This window comes from Acartia tonsa, chromosome 14 (genome assembly GCF_053477335.1).
Source record: "Acartia tonsa isolate MP-2025a chromosome 14, ASM5347733v1, whole genome shotgun sequence".
Classification (NCBI taxonomy): Eukaryota; Metazoa; Arthropoda; class Copepoda; order Calanoida; family Acartiidae; genus Acartia; species Acartia tonsa.
The window spans coordinates 29,231,537-29,258,347 of NC_137273.1; the positions used below are offsets into that span (position 1 = coordinate 29,231,537).

The window sequence follows — 26,811 nt, forward strand, 5'->3', positions numbered from 1 at the left end:
ACGAATTAGAAAGAGATAAACTTAAAAATTTTATTTTCTCCACTCTTTTGTGACTACCTTAATCGGTCATGAAATTTGATGTTTGTGCTCATTTGAGAATGAGAGCATCCATAAAAGCACAACTCAACAAATCATACAGAAGCTTACTTATCATTATAGAGTGACTTTGCTTAGAATATTATTACAACAAAATAAATTAATGTCGTAAAAGTTTTGAAATAAAGAATACGGAACCAAATCCCTATTGTCCCTTGAATCACCATATTAATAGGAGATGCTGTGAGTATTGGTGCAAAAAATATGACGTAACAAAAAAAATTTGCCAATGTGAGGCCGTTATTGACCAATGGTAAAATTTATAGTGGCCTCTCATTGGCTAATTTTTTTTGTTACGTTATATTTTTTGCACCAATACTCACAGCATCTTAATAGGACAATTATTTCAAAATAAAAGTTGCTATTTTGTTAAAAGAATCATTTTGCAGGAATTAAAATCATTAAAAAAGGTTCCACCACGTCTAAATTGATGAGAGCTATCTGTTACGGACAGACTTACTCTAGCTGTAGACAATTTTTGTTCTTTTTTCCAAAAGTGTCCATTTCCTGACAATTATGTCAACTAACCATTTCTTGGAATTTTCTCCTCGGGTTATTGCAAAATATAGTTGCACACACACACACACACACATACACACACGTACATACACAGGCAGGAAAGGTTATTCAATTATTGCTTCGAGAGCGATTAAAATCCTCTAGATAAGAACCGGTCCTCAGCCATACTAAAAATTCTTGTATAGCATTGTATTACAGACAATTTTAACCATTAAAATTACTGACAATTTTTTAAAGGAAAAAAGTTAAGTTAGGTTATGAAAGCCCCGAAGGGTTATAGCTCCATTTTGGAGCAAGAAAATTAAATATAAATAAGGGAGTTTATGTTCTCCACTCGTATCTTCAAAGGAGTTTACTGGATTATTTAAGATTTTTTGTTGTTTATGGGATTCATTTGCTCAAATTACAAATCAAACACTAGATCATTAAAATCAATTTTAATTTTAATCTTTGTCTTATCTGTTATACAAAATATTAGATCATGGAAATAAACGAAGTAGCGGTTTTTGTCGTATTTTCAGTGTAGCTTCACTCCTATTTCTAGCCCCTTTGGGGCCTAATTCCTAACCTTGCGGGGCAATCATTAACATTTACCTAACCTAACTTAAAATAACATATCAAAAGCTACAGTGAAAATACAACAAAACCCGCTACTTCGTTTTCTTTCCATGATCCCAAATATTTTTTAGAATAATTATGACTATCTGTGGATGGATGCACCAAGTAATAGTTTTACTTGTTAACAAATACAATTTTATGGACTTTTTAAAACAAAGCAAAATTAAAATTGAAATATATTTGTGATTTTAACATGCAAACTTTTTATTACAGATTAAAAAAGATTTCTTTAATAATGAAATAGAAATAAGACAATGGACAATAATTTGATGTACATATTCCCCAATGATAATAAACAAAGTCCGTTATCTACTGATCTATGTTTGTTTTAAATTTGAAATGAAGGATCAGGTGCTGTAAAATTTTCATAGGATTGATTATCTACGAAAATCTTAAAAATCTTAAAGACTGCTAGCTGCCAAACGAATAAACTTGGCTATTCTAGATCATTTATAGTTCTTTAACTGCCACAGTGTGCATGCATAACCTGTACGGTCAGCTGTTTGGCAGCTAGCAACCTTTAAAGTTTAAGGTCTTGAAGGTAATCGACCCCAGAGGTAGATTCTTAAAAAACTTTTTGGCTCACTGCCAGACTAAAATTAGTGAGGCTTGCTAAAAAATTTGTGAAAAATCCTCCAAAATCGCATCAAAAATCTACGAAAATTAAACAAAACCTTATGTTAATAACCCTCTTATGATTTTATTTAATTTTTGTAGATTTTTCATGCGATTTTGAAGGATTTTTCACAAAAAAATTTTAGCGAGCCTCACTAATTTTAGTTAGGCAGTGAGCCAAAAAGTTTTTTAAGAATCCACCTCAGGATCATTTTACCTTGAACTGCACCAGAGATAAAATGAATACGAACATTCTCTGAGTTGTTTAACTATTCATTGATGTCTGAAAGTACCACTTTATCCTTGATATTATCTATATACTTAAAATTTTAACAAATTATCAACGTATTTGTAAAATAACTTTACTTTAAAAGGCTTTGCTGTTATGAAGTCAATTGTGATTCAGTCATTTTCATGTCTATGGTAAGGTTTATGTGCAATCATTTTAGCAAAAATTAATATAATAAACTTTACTTATAAAAAAATTACTTAAGAATATTGAGAACTTTTTTCAAGTGTCAAAATAGCGGTTTCCATCAAAGTGCTTAGTTGAGCACAAGAATACCTCTCCACAGTTATTTTGAAAAAAAATTAAATAAAGAGAGGATAGGTTTTCGTATATTAGTTTGTTATCATATGCAAGATTGGGTTAGGTTAATTTGGGAAATTTCACCAGCATAAAAATAGGACAAACGGACAGATGAGTTGAAAATTGTCTGTAATACGACGCTATACAAGAGTTTTCAGTTTGGTTGAAAATTAGTTTTAATCCACTGGATATTGATGATCAGTTTCGAAGTTATACTGGAAAAGATGATTTTTGTGTGATGATAAGGACACTGGTCTGTTAGTAAAATATCATTAGATTACCACAAAATTTGTCTTTGCCTCTGTACGTGTGCGTACACACAATTTTGGACAAACTTTCTAATAATCTTTATAAAAAACTAACAGGATGTCTGATATGGTTCTCTTTTACAATGTAGCTTCTCATAGATCCTGGGAAGATTAATAACTATTTTGGGGAGAGTACCATCGCACTCCCATGCGAAATCTCCCCTAGAAAAATTGATAAATGCCTCATTTTCTTAACTCTGTCTGTCTGTCTGTCAATCTGTCTCTTTGTCTGTAATTATGTCCATGGAGGAAGGTGACAAAATGCATTTAACTACTCACATCCCTTCTTCTTTACCCCATAATTTATCAGTTACCAAAGGAAGATTTTCGAAATGTAAATCACCCTATTTTTTTCTATCTTCAGTCAAAACAAAATATTTTAATTCATAGCTTTGGAGTTTAATTTTTCTTCGTTTCATTTCCTCACCTTAGGTTAGGTTATATTTGGTACAGGTTAGCTCTGCAGGGTAAGGTCACCGCATGTGTAGGTCCCGCAGTGTTGGAGACCCAATCAGGGGGTATGCATAAAGAAAAACAACTAAACACTTCCCTTCTATTTTGATTTTAGAAAAATAAAGAGCGGGTTTCTATGCTCGCTAAGCACTTTGAGGGAATGCAGCCTGTAAGTTTTCTCTGTCATGTTCTGCTTTGTTTTATAATAGCGGCACACAAACACACACATCCTATTACTTTTATATAAGAATTAAACATCCCTCTCCGTGGTACTCGAATAGACAGGGGAAAGCGGCCAATTATTAATCATTCAAAAATATAAACTAAGCAAAATTTAAATGTTTGCAAAATAAATTTATGCAAAATTATTTTGCAACACTGGAAATTTTATTCATTCCTAATTATTCTCTCTGTTAATTAATCATCTATAATAAAAGTATCAGGTTCGTCATGTGCGTATGACGGGGTACCGATATGGTACTCCTTTACAGTTTAGCTTCTTATAGGTCCAGGGAAGTTCTATAGCAATTTTGAGGGAGGGAACCTCAACCGTCCTAAGTGAAATCCCCTCTTGAAAAAATATCCAGCAATGAAAAAAAATTACTTTTTCTTTTTAAAACTAAAATGAAAAATTTAGGGTAGGCCCAAAAACCCTCTCCCCTCCCTTCTCTCAAGTATACCAAGAGGATTCTTGGAGCGTAGCTGCTTGTTTGAGCTACAGTATGTCTAACATGATATTAAAACCTGGTTTGCCGAGTAGACCTATTTTTTTTTTTAAACGAATACTATCGAATTTTTGCACGTCATGTATTCAATGTTCTTTCTTAAATTTTTCCAGTTTATTTGTACTTTTAATTTTGCAATGTTTTGAAATTTTTATTGTCTATAGAGAGAAAATAGTAGTTTTAAGCTCTTAGAATAAGACAATTGATGAGAAATTGATGTATATCCACAATGATAATAAACAAATTTACCCTTTCTGTAGATTATAAATATTGGTAAAAAAAGACATAATGTGTAATGTTAAACATGATTATTTAATTTCTAAATTTCAAAATCTGAAATCTGATTTATCGGCCCTCCCAATGAAGCATTGTATTTTTTTTGAATTAAAGAATAATAATTATCTTCTGTTTACCTTTCCCTTCATCCCTGATGGAAGGTATGGCAAAAATACAAACACATAAAAGTTGACTTTCAGTGTTTTTATTGCTTATTATTAGGGTTGGACCGATAGTTTTTTGGCCGGATACTGGATATCCGAATGGTTTATAATGCCAGATATCCGGTTCCGGCCGGATATATGACCAACGTTCAATATCCGGTAAATAACCGGATATCCGGCCGAATAACCGGATATCCGGTATTAAAAATCAGCTGGATATCCGGTATCCGGATAGTTTTAATATCCGGTATCTGGCCGGATATCCGGCCCAACCCTACTTATTATAGTGTGGACACAACAGTGTGACAGGGAATTGTAATTGTTGGATAAATTATTTCCCCCGTTTTAGTTTTAATTTGACGGCTATTTATCCATCCATTGACCTATAAGCGTCAAAAAACTTTACTATTGACCTATCCAAAAAATCCCTGGCCGTTATTAGCCAAGACTTACACATGCAACTATTAACTCTATTTAAGTAAATAGAAAATGTAAACATTCATTTATGGGTGGTTTCACTCAAAGTACCTAGCGATCACAGATCCCACCTACCTCCTAGTGTAAAAAAAGAGTTGGGGGGAGGGGTAGTTTTTTCACGTGTTATTGCAATAGGTTAAGTTAAAGGGTGTGCAAAAAAATGCGGACATTTTTAAAATTTAAATTGCGCGGCTTGTGTTAATAGTAGAAAAATACTACGCATACCGTTAGAGCCGCTAAGAAGTCTATTTTTAGGAAATATGCTTCGCATAGTTTAGGAGCTACGTCCCAACTAATGTAAAACTTTCAATTTAAAAAATGTCGCATTTTTTTGGCACACCCTTTATATTTGGCACAGAAGCCCTGCGGGATTGGTGCCCGCTGCTGGATTAGGGAAAAGGAAAAAAAATTAAACTTGCCTCACCTAAAGTAATTAAACTATTTTCTTTCTCCCCACTTTTTTTTTATTTGTTTTAGAATAAGAGGATGGGGGAGGGTTGGGTTCTGTGCACACTTTGCAATTTGAGGGAAAGTACTCAATGCATGCCATAATAAAACGATTCAGAGTTGAATTTTTAATTGTGGATAATGTTTCTAAATAAGGTATGAACTGACACAAAACGGATATCTCATAATCTCATAATCATAAGGGTTATAAATCCAAATGGGGATACAATTAGTCATTTTTTATTATTTACAATGCATTGGTACATTGAAAAATTTTAAAATTCTGCCAAAAAAAAATAAATTATTTCGTCTTTTTAAAAAATATAATCTGTTAATATTGTAGAGCTTGCTAGGGTTAAAAAGAAATGATCAAGTTTTATGACAAGTTAATGTCAGGAATTTTAACAAACTATATTCATTTTTTTTGGATATATATTTGCAGAAATAGTAAATATTAAATTTAGTTACCAACATTTTAAAAAGTGAACTTTTCAATAATAAGGGCCAGTCTGTCCTTCCGTAATAGTTAGCTATTTTAGTTAATTTAAACATGTTAGAATTGTCCTATTGATTTAACATTCAAACTTTGCATAATGATTCTTATAAGAGTACAATTTATAAATGTCTAACCCCTGCGTGGGACCCGAAGCCTGCGGGGCTACTCTTTACCCAATACAATCTAAACTAAACTAATCTAAAATAATAATATAAAAAAATTAAGGGTTTTAACCGCTGATTTTAAAAATAAGGATCATGGAAAGAAAACAAAGTCATTCCTTAATTAGGACAGAAGTCACCTTCCTAGGAAGGACATAAGTAGCTTCCCTTATGTGAGAATTTGTTAGATGAAGGGCATAACTTGTCTCCCTTAACAAAGATTTTGCAAGATGAAGGACATAAGTAGCCTCCCTTCACCACACAAAACCTAGCTTTTTGGTCCTTCACATAGCAAAATCTTGCATAAAATAGTTTATCTGTCCTTCACATAGCAAATTCTTGCAAAACATAGCATTTATGTCCTTCACATAGCAAATTCTTGCAAAACATAGCAAATTCTTGCAAAACATAGCAAATTCTTGCAAAACATAGCATTTATGTCCTTCACATAGCAAATTCTTGCAAAACATAGCAAATTCTTGCAAAACATAGCATTTATGTCCTTCACATAGCAAATTCTTGCAAAACATAGCAAATTCTTGCAAAACATAGCATTTATGTCCTTCACATAGCAAATTCTTGCAAAACATAGCAAATTCTTGCAAAACATAGCAAATTCTTGCAAAACATAGCATTTATGTCCTTCACATAGCAAATTCTTGCAAAACATAGCAAATTCTTGCAAAACATAGCAAATTCTTGCAAAACATAGCATTTATGTCCTTCACATAGCAAATTCTTGCAAAACATAGCAAATTCTTGCAAAACATAGCATTTATGTCCTTCACATAGCAAATTCTTGCAAAACATAGCAAATTCTTGCAAAACATAGCAAATTCTTGCAAAACATAGCAAATTCTTGCAAAACATAGCATTTATGTCCTTCACATAGCAAATTCTTGCAAAACATAGCAAATTCTTGCAAAACATAGCATTTATGTCCTTCACATTGCAAATTCTTGCAAAACATAGCAAATTCTTGCAAAACATAGCAAATTCTTGCAAAACATAGCAAATTCTTGCAAAACATAGCATTTATGTCCTTCACATAGCAAATTCTTGCAAAACATAGCAAATTCTTGGAAAACTTAGCATTTCTGTCCTTAACATAGCATTTTGGTCCTTCACATAGCAAAATATCACAAAACATAGGTTTTTCTGACCTTTTTCTACCAGGAGATCAGAACACACATAACAAGAGTTTTTACATAAAACATTAAGATTATCAATTATGCATTTAACTCTGCATAAATTATGATAATTCATTATTATTACCCTTTCCCCCCCCCTATTTAAAATTTACCCCTGCATAAATTATGATAATTTATGCTGAGTTAAATGTACTGTTTGAACTTCTATCTAACAGGATATGAGAACTTAATCAGAACACACATAACAAGAGTGTTTACATAGTACATTCAGATTAACAATTATTCAATTTGCCCCTTTTCAGTCCATCATATGACTTGGGAAGGAGGTTGAGGAGCAGTTTATGCAGCCTAAATTCCACTATGCTATGCCACTTTTCCTAAAAGGCGTCATAGCTGGCCTCTTTTGTGTCCATCATATGACATGGGAGGTGGTGCCATGTAGGAAAAGTGGCATTGCATTCTTGGGAATTTAGACTGCATAAAATGATCCTCAACCTCCTTCCCATGTCATATGATGGACTGAAAAGGGGCCAGCTATGACGCCTTTTAGGCCCTAGAATGCAATGCCACTTTTCCTACATGGCACCATAGCTGGCCTCTTTTGTTATGTGTGTTCTGATTAAGTTCTCATATCCTGTTAGATAGAAGTTCAAACAGTACATTTAACTCAGCATAAATTATCATAATTTATGCAGGGGTAAATTTTAAATAGGGGGGGGGGAGGGGTAATAATAATGAATTATCATAATTTATGCAGAGTTGAATGCATAATTGATAATCTTAATGTATTATGTAAAAACTCTTGTTATGTGTGTTCTGATTTAGTTCTGATCTCCTGGTAGAAAAAGGTCAGAAAAACCTATGTTTTGTGAGATTTTGCTATGTGAAGGACCAAAATGCTTTGTTAAGGACAGAAATGCTAAGTTTTCCAAGAATTTGCTATGTTTTGCAAGAATTTGCTATGTGAAGGACAGAAATGCTAAGTTTTCCAAGAATTTGCTATGTTTTGCAAGAATTTGCTATGTGAAGGACAGAAATGCTATGTTTTGCAAGAATTTGCTATGTTTTGCAAGAATTTGCTATGTGAAGGACATAAATGCTATGTTTTGCAAGAATTTGCTATGTTTTGTGAGAATTTGCTATGTGAAGGACATAAATGCTATGTTTTGCAAGAATTTGCTATGTTTTGCAAGAATTTGCTATGTTTTGCAAGAATTTGCTATGTGAAGGACATAAATTTTATGTTTTGCAAGAATTTGCTATGTGAAGGACATAAATGCTATGTTTTGCAAGAATTTGCTATGTTTTGCAAGAATTTGCTATGTTTTGCAAGAATTTGCTATGTGAAGGACATAAATGCTATGTTTTACAAGAATTTGCTATGTTTTGCAAGAATTTGCTATGTGAAGGACATAAATGCTATGTTTTGCAAGAATTTGATATGTTTTGCAAGAATTTGCTATGTTTTGCAAGATTTTGCTATGTGAAGGACATAAATGCTATGTTTTGCAAGAATTTGCTATGTTTTGCAAGAATTTGCTATGTTTTGCAAGAATTTGCTATGTTTTGCAAGAATTTGCTATGTTTTGCAAGAATTTGCTATGTTTTGCAAGAATTTGCTATGTGAAGGACATAAATGCTATGTTTTGCAAGAATTTGCTATGTTTTGCAAGAATTTGCTATGTGAATGACAGAAATGCTATGTTTTGTGAGGTTTTGCTATGTGAAGGACAGAAAAGCTAAGTTTTGCAACTTGAAGGACATAAGCAGCCTTCCTAATGTAAGAATTTGTCAGACAAAGGACATAAGTCACCTCCCTTAAGTTAGATTTTGTTAGATGAAGGACATAAGTAGCCTTCCTTAGACCAATTTCCAGTGACTTCTGTCCTAATTAGGAATGACTTTGTTTTCTTTCCATGATCCAAAAATAAATTTGTGTTGTAGGTGTTTGACATGCAGAACTTCCACTGGGACATTGACACCAGGATCACGTTCAACCAGCTGCAGGGTGACGGCTGCCAGATTGAGTGCAGTGTCCACTCTAATGGCGGTCATCTCTTCTATGACGAGGTAGGAGTTTTTTTTGGTTCCATTGCAGCATGGACGTCCAATGGGGAGTAAAAATGTAATTCCCCCCTTAAACATTAAAAATCCCTCATTTTAACTTCCTCAAAAATAAGCTTGAACGTCTTTACATTGGAGGTATACCATTCAGTCAAACAATAGCTAAGCTCTTAGCCTTCGCGGGGAACTTGAATCTGTTTGAACCCCGTCGGGGCTAACCTGACCTAACTTACTCTCCTTTATCTAAACTATCATAGAGTCCTTTTTTTTACAACACCGTTTTTCTATTTTCACCGTTTTTTTTATATTTTTTAGATTATAATTATAGAGAAATTCATATTTAACACTAATACTTTATACCCTAATGTTTTGTTAAATACTCAATTAACCACAGTTATCACGCAGTTTACATAAATGCGCTAAAAATAATTATCTCAAGTGTGTTGTTTTTATCCATACGGTCTGTGTGCATCAATGGATCATGGCTATTCAAGATTATTTGCCTGCCCTCTTATGCCACTTAAAATGATGTGCAGATATATTATGCACATTTAGAGCCGTTTGGCAGCTAGAAGTCTTTAAAGCTTATATTTTTGGTGTAAATAATCATTTTCAGCTATATTACACCAAGAACTAACATTTCATCATTATGTAAAATTATTTAAAAACCTCTTAAAATTTAATTTATCACAGCCCCTCCCCTTTTAAAAGCTTCCCTATTCTTGGAAAGGTAATGATTTTCTGAAAAAAATTTTGTATGTTTAAGAAAATGTTAAATTTGTTATTAAAATTTTGCCATGGTTAGCGATTTATTGGGTTTGTCCACTGATCTTAAATGGATTATCAAGTAATATAGATGCCCAATGAAGATAAACAAAATTACCCATGTGTATTTTAAAATAATTGTTTGGGAACCGAGGTTTGCACGAACTAATCAAGATTAAATAGTGGTACTCAAAGTTTTTAAGCCAACGAATGGGATAATCCGTTCCTCCCTAGGTTTGTCTACGAGGTCCAATCATTTAAAGAACTAATCTTATTGATATTGAAATTTTTGGTAGAATCTTAATACCTTGTCCGTGTTTTGTGTCTGAGATGGGTTCTTAAAGATAATGCCGCGTTTTTTCGACATTTTTTACGCTATGAATAACAAGCGCGGCATTCGCGAAATCTAAAAGAGTATACAATGATTTATTTAATTATTTCGCTTTTGTTGGTACGGCCTTCATAGAAGAAAAACAAATTATCTTCAATCCATTTTTGCTGCATATTAATTAATGCATCTTTTTAGAGCTGTGTTAGACATTAGAAAAATTGCTAAAAAAAATAATTTAAAATTCAGTACTTTTAAGTTATATACTCTGTTTGAAATTCTATCGTCTTCGTTCAATCAATCAATGTCTAAAAAACGCCGAAAAATTTCGGCATTCATCTTTTAAAAACCCATCTCTGGTCTGTGTAATGTAATGCAGGGAGGGAGGGGATATTGGACCTTTTATTACACTAGTACCCACAGTTTATTAAAACGTTTTCCTATTCGTTGGCCTAAAAACTTAGGGAGCCTCTACTGAATTTTGATTGGTTAATTCCAAACTCCAGACAATAATTTATTCTACATAAGGGGTTTATCATCTTTAGGGATGTAAATTTTTTTTTAAAGCGAAACTTTTCTATAATTAGGGTCGGTACGTCCGTATGTCCGTAACGGATAGCTTTTTTCGTTAATTTAGGCATGTTAGAATTGTACTATCGATTTCAAACTTTGCATGGTGATTCCTTTAGTAGTTAGGTACGATTTAGAAAGCGTAGCAACTCTATAATCATTACCAAAATGTCCGTACGTCCATTTGAAACATGTTTTTTGTAAAAATTTTATATGATCTAATACTCCGATTGATCTGATTTTTGGTTTACTGATTCCTGGGACAACAAAGTATAATGTTATAAGCGAAGTAACTCTATAATCAAGTCCTAAAAATGTAAGTATGTCCATAAACATTATCCTTTAAAAAGCAGTTTTTCAACAAATTTACTTACAATTTTGCTTCGACTCTTATACATTTATATTCTGATTATTCAGTTCTGACACTATACAAGTGTTAATATCCGTTTGTCCTAACGTTTCAGTGCTTCGCTTTTATGGATGTTGTCATTCTTGTTTTTTATTGTCTTATCCCTTGATATCCATGGAAATTATGTTTCTAGAATAATGATCTTAGTGGTCGCGGTAAAAGTAGTTAAACAATTCATTTAAACAAGGACAATTATGTTTATAAGTAGCGCAGCATAAACAAGCTATTGATATTCAACAAATTTCTGTAGTATTATGTTTGAATTATCGAACTTTGATGTTTGGTAATGGGAAAAAATAGGAGGAGAGGGTTCTATTATGAAAGCAGGAAAATTAAAATACTTTGAATGACAAGAGCATGTACATATGTCGTACAGACGAGAGTATACTACACAGTTCATTCGAAGATGCTTTGACTTTAGTGTCAGAACCTAAATTAGGACATAGTGCATTTCATTACCCTAGGTTAGGTAACTTTATTTCACTTTTCAATAAAATCTAAAATGCAGCCGTTTTTGAGAAAATTAGATTTGAAAATTTCAAGTTTAATTTTCACCCACTAGGAGTTATCGCATAACCATGACAAGAAAAGCAAAGATTATTTATTTAAAATTTTGAACAACTTTGCTTTTATAAAGTTCTTTATAAAACCACTCCTGAAGTGAGTTGATTCATGGCCATTTTTATCAGTTGCTTTGCTAAGGTCACGGAAATTCAGCCTTAAATAAATCATATATAGAGAGGTTTTATGGCAGACTTTATAAAAGCAAAGTCGTTCAAAATTTTAAATAAATAATCTTTGCTTTTCTTGTTATGAGTATGCGGTAACTCCTAGTGGATGAAAATTGAACTTAAAATTTTTTAATCTAATTTTCTCAAAAACGGCTGCATTTTAGATTTTATTGAAAAGTGAAATGAAGTTACCTAACCTAGGGTAATAAAATGCACTATGTCCTAATTTAGGTTCTGACACCAAATTCAAAGCACCTTCATACGCACTGTGACTAGTTTTACAATTGCTACGCTGAACATAATTTATATAATCAGAAAGGAATAAGAATTGTAAAAAAAAATGAGTATATTTTAGATCAATCAACGTCCCTCTCTTTGAGTCTTCAAACCTTTGATTAGATGCTACAAAAAGCTGAGTAATAAATTGATGTACACCACTAATTACAAAACAAAAAAATCATTGGTTAATAAATCTGGACTCTGAAGATTTTTAGACCAAGAATTGTTTAAGGAGTATTTATTTCTGTCCTGCTTGTACTTAATGAATAAAATATACAATGTATGTGAGGTATAATTAGGTATTTATATTTTGTTCGAAATAGATAAAATTTAAAAACAATTAATAGATTGTAAAATAAGGTTCTAATATTTAACAATTCAGACAATTTTCTAGCTTGAAAAGATAGAATTTGTTACTTGACTTTAGCCTAAGACTATTCTAGCAAATAGGATACTTTTCTACCTTGAGTTGAAGTACAAAGCTATTACACAAACCCCCCCCCCCCTTCCTTCATTTTTATTTTTATCTTCATTTGGGAAATAAACTTGAAATTTTTAGTGAAATTGATTCTAATATGTAATCTTTAGTTCGTATAATGTGGTGAAATTTAAAAATAGCAAAAATAAAAAGTTTAGCCAAAGATAGGTAAATGAATAACTTCCCACTTATAAGACACTGAAACAGAAAAAAAATCCTGTTACTTTGGTATTTATAGAAAATAAAGTCTCAAGAACTGACTAACCTACCCACCGATTAATAATACAAATTCTAAAGCTTCTTTGAATGAACACTGCTTAGAAAGACTTCAACATCAATTGATTTTTAATTCTAGTTTTTGTAAATCTTGATGAGAATATTATCTTATTTTAATTTTAGTATTACAAATATAATCAGTCAAGGGCAAGTTAGATGTAACTTTCAAGGATATAGATATGGGACTATGGATCCAAAATTTATTATTTTGGGACTTTGGGTAATAGAACTAACGCAACTTTTCTTATTTTGGCTACATTTCATACTTTAGGTACTTGCGCAGAATGCCATAATGTATTACTGTCAAAGACACTCTATAAACTAATGATTTGTTAATTGTCCTTTCCCTATTTCCCTGGTAACATTATAATTAGGCCTCTGGTAGCACAGCTACTATATAAGTATGTAAGATTAATATTTGTTTTGTCTGTCGATTGTATTTTGATCTAGAAATAAGATATATCAATTAAAAAGCTAATACAATCTTAGCTAATATCTTAAGTTATAAAACAATAGATAAATTGATGTACACCCTAGATTTTAATTCATAAAATTTTTCTAAATTAAAATTATCTATGAAAAAGTTTAAACATCGATAATTTATTCTAGCCAATCAAAATCTGATAAAAGTACCCAAGATTCTTTATCCAACAAATGACAAAGTGAGTTATGAAACTTAGTGGAACAGTATAATTTACAGTCCAATGTCCACTTCCTTCCTTGGGTACATGGGATGAATAAGAAAAGTAGTGTTAAGAAAGGTGGTTTCAACATGAATATGTCTGTCTGTAAAAATTTTGTTAACCTCCTAAAAATTCTAAGGGGCTTTAAAATTCTTTGAAAAATGAAAAAAAGCTTTTTTTGAACTTGTCTTTTTACATTGATTTTTTCCTATTCATTACAAAATAAAAATAAAATTTCATAAAAAGTAAGATTTTATTATGATAAAACAATTTTATTCTATTATGAATGAATCAATAAGGATATGGAAATAATAATAAAAGTACAGCTAGGGTATACAATTTGAATTTACTTAGACTTAAAGTGCGTTAATATGTCTACATGTGCACTCTAAATAATAAGGACATGATAGAAAACATGCTTTTTTACTATAAACAGAAAAGATTCTTATTTTTATTTGAGTCTGATATGTTCAGCTTTTGTGTTTTTTCGTATTGAAGTTTTATGGGGAATAGTCCCTTTCGTGGCAATGCCTCTTAAAGGGCGATTCATCATATTTTTTAAATGGCCTTTTATAGGTTATATTAGGTTATGTTAGGTTTTTTTGGGTTAGGTGATTGCCCCCACAGGGTTAGGCAATTGGCCCCACAGGGTTAGAGCCCCCTGCAGGGGCTAGAAATAGTAAAAAATACGAAGAATCTCCCCTTAAGGTGTGTTGCCACGAAAGGGACTATACTCGTTTTATGCCCTTCTATTTTTAATGCTTTTGCTTTTACTGTTCTTGCTTAGGCACTGTTTGGAAAACCATAAAAAATTTTTCTTCTGCTAGACATAATCGTCCTTACTATATTGATAAATTTGTTAGAGTATTTGTGCGTGCATAGTTAACATGCAAACTAAATGTTTTGTTAGTAGTAATAATCCTTCATGCTTCACAGAGTTACACATTCTCAGGGATATAGGGATAGCAATTTATTGTCTGGTAGTGTTTGTCTTGTATATTTTTAGTACACTTGGTCTGCTAGGAGTTTAACAAACTTAGCGGCATTTGCTACAAAAAATAATCAAAGTTGCGTTAGCTCTATTACCCAAAGTCGAAGGTATACCAAAAATGAATTTTTGATCCAGAGTCCATTTCCTGTATCCCTGCATATTCCCGGTTAAAATTGGAAGCATGGCTTTGACATACTTTTGCAAAAAAAAAGTTGCAGTTCGATAATAAATCAGCCCTTGACACTTTATGACAAAGCCCATATTATCCTGTTGTGACGTCATAAATTTCGGGAAAGGGAAAGGAAAACCCCATTTGAATAGATTTTCTTCCCCCCAAAATATATGAAGTCACAACAGGACAATTTTGGCTTTGTCCACTTTATATTATCACCAAATATACGAGGACATAAATCATTTAAATCACATGTCAATAAACTACTTCAAATTTGAAAGGGTATCATCTAAATAGTTTTTAGTGAAAGTGGTCTTGGCTGACATATTATCGACCTGTACTATATGTTGAAAATTAGGTACATATAGCTCATTTTACAGCTTTAGTTTATAATATTTTTATTGGTTGTTTTTAACAACAAATTTTAATGGGATCTAATTATCTGATTTATCTGATTTTTCGCATATTGACTCCTGGAACAACAAAGTATACTGTTATAAGCGAAGCAACTCTATAATCAAGTCCTAAAAATGTAAGTATGTCCATAAACATTATCCTGTATCAAGCACTTTTTCAACAAATTTACTTACAATTTTCCTTCAAATCTTATACATTTATATTCTGATTATTAAGTTCTGACACTAATCAAGTGTTAATGTCCGTTTGTCCTACCGTTTCAGTGCTTCGCTTTTATGGATGTTGTCATCCTTGTTTTAAGAAGCTTAAGATAACATTTTAATAGTTCTTTATGATAAAACTTCCCATTTCTTGGGGGTAAAAATCAATATTAATTCCAATTTAACAAAGTACTTTTAAACTTTAAAATGTTTTTTCTCACTTTTATTCAAAATCGTAAACAATGCCTTGTTATGAAATGCTTATTATTTCTGCCCTTGCAATTTTCTGATTTATTTTAAATAATTTATTGGAATAAATGAGTTGGTTGGCTGGGGGCTTCAATTAAATATTTTCCCTAGGATATGAGCGCTAGCACAAGGTTAGGTTTTTGGTTTCATATTTTCTTTATATTTACCTACTAGAGGCTACGCCCCTAGAAGCCTCTATGGCACTGGAAGAAGGGGGAAAAGTCGACCTCATCCCATTTTAAATTTGAGTTTTAAAAGAGTTAAAAAAGTTTTTTTGGGGGGAGATAGGTGAAGAAACCCTCTCAAAAAATAGTTTAAAACCTTCCCAGGACCTATTAGAAGCTTCACTTTATAGGAGAACAATATTAGTTCAGCGGTTAGCGAGATCCTTCGGGTCAGACAAAAAATGCTTACTACTTTATATAATAGGATACTGAGATCTTAAGGTATAAGACAATGGACGATAAATTGGTGCACACTTTCAATTTAAATATACAAAATTACAACATCCTAAAGTTATGTTTGGACTCTGCTAGTTTGAATCTCTCATATTGTGGGAGTATTAACTCCCCCCCCCCCCTCTTTTACTTCAGGGGGTAGGTTTGTTCTAGTTAAGAAAACAAAAATAAATTTGGAGGCTATTATACCCCCCCCCCCCTTCATCCTTGGATGTTCTGGAAAGGGAGGCTTACCAAAAAATTGAAGGATAGCCAGTCCAATTCATGAGATCTTACTGAAGACAAACATTTAGTTACTTTAGTATTTAAGGTTTGGTACTTGAATTTATTGCACTAAAAGTGCAAACAATAACTTCTAATGCTTTTGCAAAAATCTAAAAAAAAAGTATATAAGGAAAAAAACAATTCAAATTGAAATTAAACAAAAAAAAACAAGGAAAACAACATCCATAAGTAGCAAAAAATTGAAAGATATCAAGAAAACAAAGTAACTTAGTTTTGAGTAGATGATTTGGAATTGTATTTAATAATTTAATAAAAAATGTCCATCAGCAATATAGACTCAAAACAATATGTTAAATATCAGAAATAAAGCTACTTGTCCTTAACTATAGAGATATAATGATTACGTCCGTCCGTCACCGACGGGTAGCTTTTTTCGTTAATTTAGGCATGTTAGAATTGTCCTAGCAAACTTTGCATAGTGATTCCTTTTGTAGTTAGTTACGATTTAGAAAGCGTAGCAACTATATAATCATTACAAGAATGTCCGTACGTCCATTTTAAGCATGTTGATTTTTTTTCTTTTTTAATAACAAATTTTTAGGTGATCTAATCATCCAATTGATCTGATTTTTGGTATGTTGATTCCTGGGACAACAAAGTATAATGTTATAAGCAAAGCAACTCTATAATCAAGTCCTAAAAATGTAAGTATGTCCATAAACATTATCCTGTATCAAGCAGTTTTTCAACAAATTTACTTACAATTTTGCTTTGATTCTTATACATTTATATTCTGATTATTCCGTTCTGACACTACATAAGTGTTAATGTCCGTTTGTCCTACCGTTTCAGCGCTTTGCTTTCATGGATGTTGTCAACCTTGTTTTTTTACAAACCTTGACCTTTTTTATACTGCTTAAATATTCGGATATTTTTAGAACTGAAATCATGTTTATAGTTTACTTAGTTCATTTTCTTTACAATTTCAATTTTTTCTTTGGAAATCATGACATTTTACTATAGCGTAGCAACTGTACAATCAAGTTATAACGTCTACGCTTGTTCTACCGCTGTGTTTTTCTGTATGTTGCACAAATAAATTGCATATTCCAAAGATCTGTAGTTGTTTTCGATCTAAACTAGTACCCAAAATTTTATAATAACGTTTTCTTTTTTGAATGTTGATTGGTTTGCTCATTAAGTTTCAACGACTAAATGTAATCTGAATAAAGGGCAATTTTGTGCATCATCATTGGGGATGTGCGACAATTTATCGGCTATTGTTTTTTTCCTTTATATGATTTAAAATGATTAAAGCAAGAATCATTCCTTAATTTAATCAGAACTAAATGTGAAAATTAAAATTATCAATTTTGATTGATTTTTTTACGCTACTGAGGACTTTTTAATCCTTGCTATTTTTGACTACTTTACTTAACCATGACTTTAAACTTCTTTTTTATGTCATTGACAAAAGAGTTAAAGCTTTATAAACCTATTCACATTGAAAATTTCCTATTTCTTTTTAAAAGCGCAGCTTCAATATAATTAGGGTCTGTCCGTCCTAAAAATGTCTTTAAACAATATCATGTATTTAAGAAGTTTTTCAACAAATTTACTTACAATTTTGTTTCGACTTTTATATATTTATATTCTGATTATTAAGTTCTGACACTCTGCAAGTGTTAATGTTCGTTTTACTTCTGCTTTAGAGCTTCGCTTTTATGGATGCTGTCATCCTTGTTTATGCACATAGTTCATTTTCTTGATCTGTGTTTATAGCAAATATTTTCTTAAATATGGGTTTGTACATTATAATTATAGAGATCTAGTTTTGTATTATATTTTTTAAACCTAACATGATGTCCGTCTGTACCTCAAGATCTCGCCAATCACGGGACCGATATGGTAATCCTTCATCAAAGTGAAGCTACTTATCGGTCCAGGGAAGGTTTGAAAAATATTTTTGGTGAAATTTTTTGTAAAACTAAACTGGAAAAATTTTCGATATAAACCCCCCCCCCCCAAAAAAAAAAAATAAAACTTCCCTCCTGAGCCCCTAGAGGCCGAGAGTAAAGATATAGCTACCCTAAAGTTAGCTTCGTATGCCATTGATTTTTATATATAAAGCTTAGCTTTTATACGTTTTATTTTAAATCTAAATAATTTAACAGCTTTAAGATGATAAATTTAGATTGTTTTTAATAAGGGAGAAAATAGAGAAATATAATCTAACTTTGTATGTGAAATTTAGGGGAGAGGGATTAATTTTCTCAAGATAAAAAGATCATAAAAATTATTGGAAATTATTTTAACAAAGATGGTGGAAAAGTATGTACACTGAAATTTTGTTCAACCCATTCAAGATTTGATAAAAGATTTAAAGTCAACTAATATTGCTTATAAAACTTTGGGGTACTAGTATAATTCATAGTTCAGTGTCCGGTCTCCCTTTCTGAGAGTTTGCATCTTGAAAGGGTTTTTGATTTGTTAGGTTTCTCTCAAAGTACCTATCCAGAACAGAAAATCCCCTCTATTTTTTATTACTTTAGGTAAGGTTAGGCTATGTTATTTTGGGAACTGGGTAGTCCCGCAGGGTTAGAGCTCCATAGGTTTATTCCCCACAATGTGGCTAAAAATTTGGGGAAACTCCCCCTTCCAGTATTTTCAAATTTTTTCAGGAATAAAAGGGGAGTTTAGTATTCGAAAGGCACATTGTGGGAAAGCACTTTGATTTGTAGGATGTTTGTCCCTGTGTGTTAGTCTGACATCTGGCTAACAATAAAAACTAAGGAGCTATGTAAAGTCACATTACACACAAACAAGCTGTGGAGTGGGGGGGGGGGGTATGATAAGGAGGTGAGACATAATAGCAAGTTTAATTAAGGGTCATATAATATAAAAAATCAGGGAGGGAGGGGATATTGGACTGTAAATTATACTAGTACCCAAAAACCATTAGTTTTAAACTACATAACGGGTAAATTGTTGGGGGGATGCACATCAATTTAGCATCTGTTATCCTAACCCTTAAGATTACTGAATATAAATAGATAGTTATTATCTAATAGATGTTTAAATTTCTTATTTTATGGCTACCAAACAATAAAATAATTTATGTCGTGAGTATTTTGTAAATAACTGGGAAATTTGCGTCCTAAATTTAAAGTAGCAGTAGGTACATGTTGGATTTTATAGTTTAATTAATTCATGAGCATAAGAGTAAGAGTTTTATAGATTTAGTTTTCAAATGTATATGATCGTTTTTCTTTAAAATAGTAATTTTTAGTTTTTGATTTTGTTAAGATTGTCACATGAAATTTAGCTTCTTTCGGCCATTTTAAAGATTTTAAAGCAATTTTTTGTGGGTCAATCATTATAGCTCGCTCATACCTTTCAAAAAGTTGCTTAGAAATAATATATCTAAAATTCATTTCATACTTTAAATAATAAAGATCAAAATAATTATTAAAAAAAATTGCCAACCTTTTATTTGCAAAAAAAATCAAAATTATTGTTGCTAAAAATTTGCAACACCGCCCTCTCCCCCTTTGCCTAGCCTAGGGCCTAGAAATTGCAATAGATACTCACTTACCCGACTATAATACCTTAGGGAAAGAGAATAATATTCAGAAGAAAGATTTGTCCAAATAAAACAAAGCTTTGAAACAATATGGATTAATAGTAGGAATTATAACTATGTTTTTAATTGCTTTTATTTTTCTATGTAAATTCTGCTAATCTAATCTATAGATAAGTAAGAAATCCATATATGAGTTATTAGTTTAGGTTTTAAGCTTCTCCATCAAGGAATAGTTATTTATGCATCGTATTATAGACAGTTTTCAGTGGATATTAAAATGAAAAATTATAAGATTAAACCCAGTTTTGTGATTTTTAATTCAATATTCGTGGAAAATTGTCTGTACTACGATGCTATTCATAATTTTTCAATATGGCTGAGAACAGGTTCTAATTCAAAAAAATTTCTTGAGAATGTAACTTGCTGTCCCTACTGGAAGCTAACCATTTATTTTGCAATACAATGTACTTTGTTTTTACTTTTATAATTTTATATGTTTGTGTTCATACTGTAAAAAAACATTCTAAAAATCTTTTGACGTATTTTTGAGCCAAAGCAGTAGAGTGCACAGGGTTTTTGTCAGGGGGGGGGTGCAATATTAACTCCACCCGTGTAAGTTATAGGAGTGGTTTAGATTTAGGGGGTTTATTACAGACCACAAGAGGGGTGCACTTTTATTGTCAGGGGTGGGTTACTCCCCCCTACATTTTGTTCTTTTTTGGCCTTGAATAAATCTTAGATATTAATTGAGAATGAGGTTCATATCTATAGAGGTTGACCAACTAACCCATCCTCCAGATAGCCTAAATCCTTCCCAGGTTCAATATTAATGAATTTAGAAAATTATTGTGTAATTGGTCCAATATTAATTGATAAATTCTTTTGATATATTTTACTCATTTTAACTAATTTTCATTGAAATAGAAAGATTTCAGTTTTTGCTTGTAAAGAAATTTTGTAAGTATTTTATGCTTTAAAAAGCTTTTTTGGCAAAGTTATGACAAATTACATGATAAAACATATAAAAAAAGAACGGACTATTTAAAGTTACTGTTATTTTTTAGAGTGAATGAGTGTGCTTATGTGTGTGTGTGTGTGTGTGTGTGTGTGTGTTTTTGCGTCAGTTATCATCCTGTGCATTGTGATAATTATAACTATATATATCTCTAACTGCCTCTAATGGCTTTATATGTTCTATATTCTCTACACAGGGACGAATACGTCTAATATCAGCACAGATTTTAGGGTAGTTGCATGCACAGGAATTTGCCATGGGGGATGTATTTCTTGAGCGAAAAAAAAGAAAGTTAGGCCTTGCCAATTTTAATTTTGAGTGATGTATTCACCCCCCTTCCGCACGCTTATAAATAGTAGTTTGACTTCTATGGGTGTTTTCAGAAATAGAAGAAACAAAGCCATCTAATAAGAATAGAGATTAAAATAAACAGCATACTGTAATACAGTATCATTTTAAGGCCTAATAATGATCCGTATATGACTTCAACGTAAAGTTGGACATAATTATGTATTACTTATTTTAAGGCGGATTTTCGATTTGACGTACGGATAAGAATCAGTAAAGACTTTTATAGCAGCTTCGCTGCTAAAATATGTCTTTTTATCCTATGCCATATATGTTATATTATAACATATTGCCTTTTAAAAATGCTTTACATTACAATTAAAAATATTGCATCGATTTATATCTGCTTTTAACATATGAAATTAAATTCTTAATCTGATTTTTTGTTGCAATGATAACAGATTAATTATTTTAAGGCCAAATTGTACAATATTATGGTTGATAATAAATAACAAGAACATTCATACATAAAATATTTAACGAAAAATATGAAAATATCGTAAAACTACAAAAATAACAAATTTATAAAAGTAAACATAAATATAGTTGTATGCTTTATGTTAAAATATGTATTTAACAGAAGATTTTTCTAAAGACTGCTAAAAAGGTATAAATTTCTAAGTAACTTTGAAGTATATAAACTATTTATACAAGAAAAAAGGCAAATGCCTCATTAATTTCATATTTTGGGTTCGTCGTTTTAAAAAATGATTAGAATCCAATAAGCTTACATAAGACTAAGAGTGTGATTGCTCGTGTTAGGCGCATCTATTTAACTCTATTCTTCAAAAATGAACATAATCCTAATTTTGTCTAAAAATCATACATATCTAACAGAAGATAATGAAAGTCCCTTAATGACGTCATAAAAATGAGGGATGAGGAGAGGAGGAGTGAGAAAGAAAATCCCTAAAAAAAAGAGATGGATAATCCCTAATTTTATGACGTTACATACTGATTTTTTGAGAGACTTTATTTGTCTTCTATCTAACAAGCTTAAAATAAGAATATTTTATAAACAAAACCTTGTTGGACAAAAACTTGTAATTGTACAATTAGAGTTCTTTTCTTCCTTGCATTTTATTTAGACTTATAAGAAATAGAGAAAAATCATGTAAATAAAAAGTTAAACTATTTAGGCTAAATGATTATTTTTTATTTTTTTTGAGGCTTTTTTGTCACAAAATGTTAGTAACTTAAGTTATCTCAAAACTTAAGCTACCTTTAAAACTACTTTTCAGTGAAGTCATTATAATGGTACCCTAGGTATTATTAAACACATTCTCTCATTCGTTGGCTTCATACATTTGGATTGTTTAAACTAGCAATGCTTAAACTTCGCACAAATAATGTTGATTTACAGAAGGGATGATAATTTAAAATGTATCAATTGATCGGCTATTGTCTTATCCTTTTAGGGTTCCTGCAAACCATAGAAATCTAGTATAGATTTTTCTCGTATTCGTTCGAAACTGATTAATATCCGGCGAATTAGAACCGGATCTCATCCATTTTGAAAAATTATGTATAGCATCGTAGCATAACTGTCTATAATACGATGTGAATATAAAAATGTACAATCATAAGATTAAAACCAGTTTTTTTAGCCTGTGTCTTCGACATCTCGGGGCTAAAAAAAACTTTAATCTTATAATTGTACATTTTACATCCGCGGAAAGCTGTTTATAATACGATGCGAAAAACGAATAAGAATTGTAGAAGAGTGGTTTCAAAATATATTAAATAGAAAAAATTAAGCCTCTATGTATAATATATTTATTGTAATAAGCAAACAATTCATTCATTATTCTTCTTGAAGTAAAAATTATATCATAAATTGGTGGGTAGCAGTGTACAAATTTAACTTTTTTGCATAGATATACAAAATCTTAAAATTCACATGTAGGGTATATATCTTCCCCTTAGAATTGGTCATTGGAATTTCATTGAATATTTAGAAAACTGGTGATAATGCCTAAAAAATGACGTCTTACTAGCCTACCATTGGTCAATTTAATTGTATACTGCCTAGCATTGGTCATTTGTGTTGTATGACGTCATTTTTTAAGTTTCAAGTTTTGGCTATTATCGTTAGTTTCAATATTTAGATGTGGGAAGAAGGAGGGTCAGAAATAGGCCCCTGGAAAAATTCCATAAATTTAGTCTTATTTCATTTTCAAGCTAAATTAATTGTGTTGGAGAGGGGGGTGTGAGGGAGGAAATTTTTTCAGCTCCAAAATCTCTTTCATTCAACTAAACCCCCACCCCAAAATTTTTTAAGATGAAGGGGCAGGGGGGGGTCATTTTGTTATACACTTTCCAATTTTGCTAGAATTTAGCTGTGTGGGTAAAAATTGTTTTTACTTGTGTATGATTTAATGTTGTATATATTGGTATTGACAGTAATGATTAGCCAGAGTTAATATGAATTGATTGTTGGGATCATGTTAGAATTACAAAGTAGAATCATTTTTCATGCTGTTAGCGGCCAAACGGCTGGAAATACAGTCTGCAGCATAGCCCTGCGACTTTGGCGTATCACGAAGCGCTTCCAGTTCGAATCTCGGCCCAATATTGCGAAATGAATAAAGAGGGTGAAATGGTTCCTACTGCTGCTATGTCAGTTAGTAGTAGTTTGATTCAGAGATATACAAATTTTAGACCCCCTGGTGTATTTCCGTCCTCTAGAGGCTAATTTACAAATAATCTAGAAGTCTTAATAATTTACAAAAAAAAACGTGTTCCATATGTAAATGAGCGAAAAAGCCGGATTTTTCGCGTGAATTCGCTTTCCTCGAATACGCTAAAATGCCCTTTTTTTGACATTTTCTACATGATCCGATTGTTGTTTTGCAAATGTACAATAATAATAATAATAATCTTAACTTTTACAATAACCTTGGAGATTTTAAAGTTTTATATAAGTTTTTACTGGTGGCTACGCCTTTAGTCTAAAAGGCTAGTCTGTCTAAAGGACTCATAAAAATATTAATAAAAAAATAAAAATAGTGAAAACTCCCATACAAGAATTTTACCATGTAGTTTTTGAGATATTAAGAGACACACAAACATGATTTCGTCAAAAGATAAAAATCATGTAAATATAGAATAGAAAAAAATCCAGGGATGGAGGGGACATTAGCCTCTTAATTACACTGGTACCCAAAGTTTTATAAACACTTACTTTATCCGTTCGCTAAAATAATTTTGGGACTTTTATTAAATCTTTATTAACTAGAAGTGTTTTTAATATTAATCTACAGATGGGGTAATTTTGTTTATCATCATAAGGGGTTTTTCATTTATTTATCCTTATTATCCTTTAAGGTCCATGAAAAAATATAATAGTTATTTCTCGCATCGTATTATAAACGGCTTTCCGCGGATATAGAATGTACAATTAAAAGATTAAAACCAGTTTTTTAGCCCCGAGGTGCCGAAGGCACCGGCTAAAAAAACTTGATGCTAGACATAGTTTTTTCGTGTGGATAAGAACCGGTTCCTATCCACCGGATTCGAATAAATACGAGAAAAACCTTTCTTCCACCGTTACTGAATGGAAAATCAGACAAGCATAAGTCTTTATTTATGAAAATATTTGCTTTTAAACTCTAAAATGATATTAAATAAAATAAAAGGCAAATATCTGTTTAAAGCTATAAAAAGAAGTATACATTGCAATTTAAACTCTTGCTTCGGGCTGATAAATTATCTTATGATTATTTAAGGACTAGTATTATAAAAATCCATATTTATGTAGTTATTTATCGATTATTTGCTCTTCCAGGAAGCTTTTTAAAGAACTTTTTTTTATTGTTCAATCCTTTTTTTAAACAGGCAAAAAGGTTAAGTATTAAAATTCATATATAGCGCAACAAAAAAAGCTAGTACATTTTATAAGGAAGCATCTCTATGATCAAGTCCTAAAAATGTAAGTATATCCTAAAACAGTAACCTGTATTAATGCAGTTTTGCAACAAATTTACTTATAAATTTGTTTAGACTTATACAATTGTTTTTGCATTTTCAATACTGAAACTCTACAAGTGTTAATGTTTTTTTGCCTACTGGTTCGGAGCTTCGCTTTCATAGATATTGTCATCCTTCTTCTATTTTGAACTACTGCTAAATACATATATCTTGATTACAAAACTATTTTCTTGTAAAAAAAAGCAAAGTAAATTAAAATAATAGATTAGTTATTTAACTGTCTAGTCTGAGTTCAAACCTTAAATTCTTTATTATAATAAAATTGTTAACAATTTAAAAAGTAAAATATTGTAAATCACATGCCAATATATTAATCATGGTAAACATTTTCACACAAAAAAAAACTAGTTTGCCTCCTTAAGATCTTGATCTTAGGAGATAAGACAATGCACGGTAAATTTATATACATTCCCAGTCACAACAGTCAAAAATACTTTGGATTAAACTAATTGGTGTAAATGTTTGGACACTGCTAATTTTAACCAACCCACTAGATCCATTATACTTAACCAAAAGTTTTAAAGAATGTATGAGATAATGTAGTATAAAAATTTGGTTACCAGCATAATTCAAAGTTCATTGTCCCCTTCTTCCCTCTTTAGATAAGATATGTTTTAAATTAAGTCAAATAATGCCTTTTTATAATGATTTCTTTGTAAACAGTTTAAGGAACAAGCATCTCGATAAATATATTTAAGCATCGGACCTAATCTGTGCTAAGTAAGAACAATCTGTGCAATTTCTTTCCTCTTATAATTCTTATAATGGAACTTTTGGCACTAATTATTAGGCACCAGACCAAGAAAAATTATACCATCACAATCGGAAGGGTGATAACATTTCTTTTCTCTTAAATTTAAATTAATAAGGAATCTTAAGGGATAAGACAATGGATGATAAAGTGAGTAACACCCCCAATTATGATAAACAAAAGTACTTATTCTGTGGGTCAGAATATTTTATGAAAGGTTTGGACACTTTTGTGTTTGTCCCACCTATTCAAGATTTAATAAATGTTTCTTATGTTTGTAAGCTAACAAATGAGAGAATGTGATTTAAGGAGAGGATAAATAATTGCACCACCCAACTGTATCATTTTCTAACAGTTTCCTAGTTTCTTTTATTGGCTTGGAACAAGTATTCTGCAAATAGATTAGAGTTAAATGCTGTAAACAAATATTAATCTTTATAAAAACTTAATTTCTAAAAGAGCGATATAGAAGGTAAAGCAAAACGATTGACGTCGTAATTGTAAGGAATCAAAATTAAAATACAGACAAAATCATAGTTTGACATAGTTTAGGAGTTTTTTGTTTTCTATTTAAGTTTAATTTAAATGCCATAAATATAGAGAGTTATCTAAAGGTGTATAATTAGAATATAAAACTGTCTCTTGTCTATTTAGACATTTTTTACGGGGGGTTGGGGGGCAGTAAACACTCTTTTATTATCTCCACCTTTGACGTCCTAGAATGGTAGCCAAAG

At 31.3% G+C, this 26,811-nt stretch overlaps 1 protein-coding gene across 1 annotated transcript in view; it reads left to right on the forward strand.

Annotated features, from left to right (window-relative positions):
- LOC145305399 (uncharacterized) overlaps positions 1-26,811 on the forward strand; it is a 38,374-nt gene that overhangs the window by 2,470 nt on the left and 9,093 nt on the right. Inside the window, exon 4 of the mRNA XM_080147017.1 lies at positions 9,040-9,165. Coding sequence (XP_080003143.1) covers positions 9,040-9,165 — 126 coding nt within the window. The remainder of the gene's footprint in view (positions 1-9,039; positions 9,166-26,811) is intronic.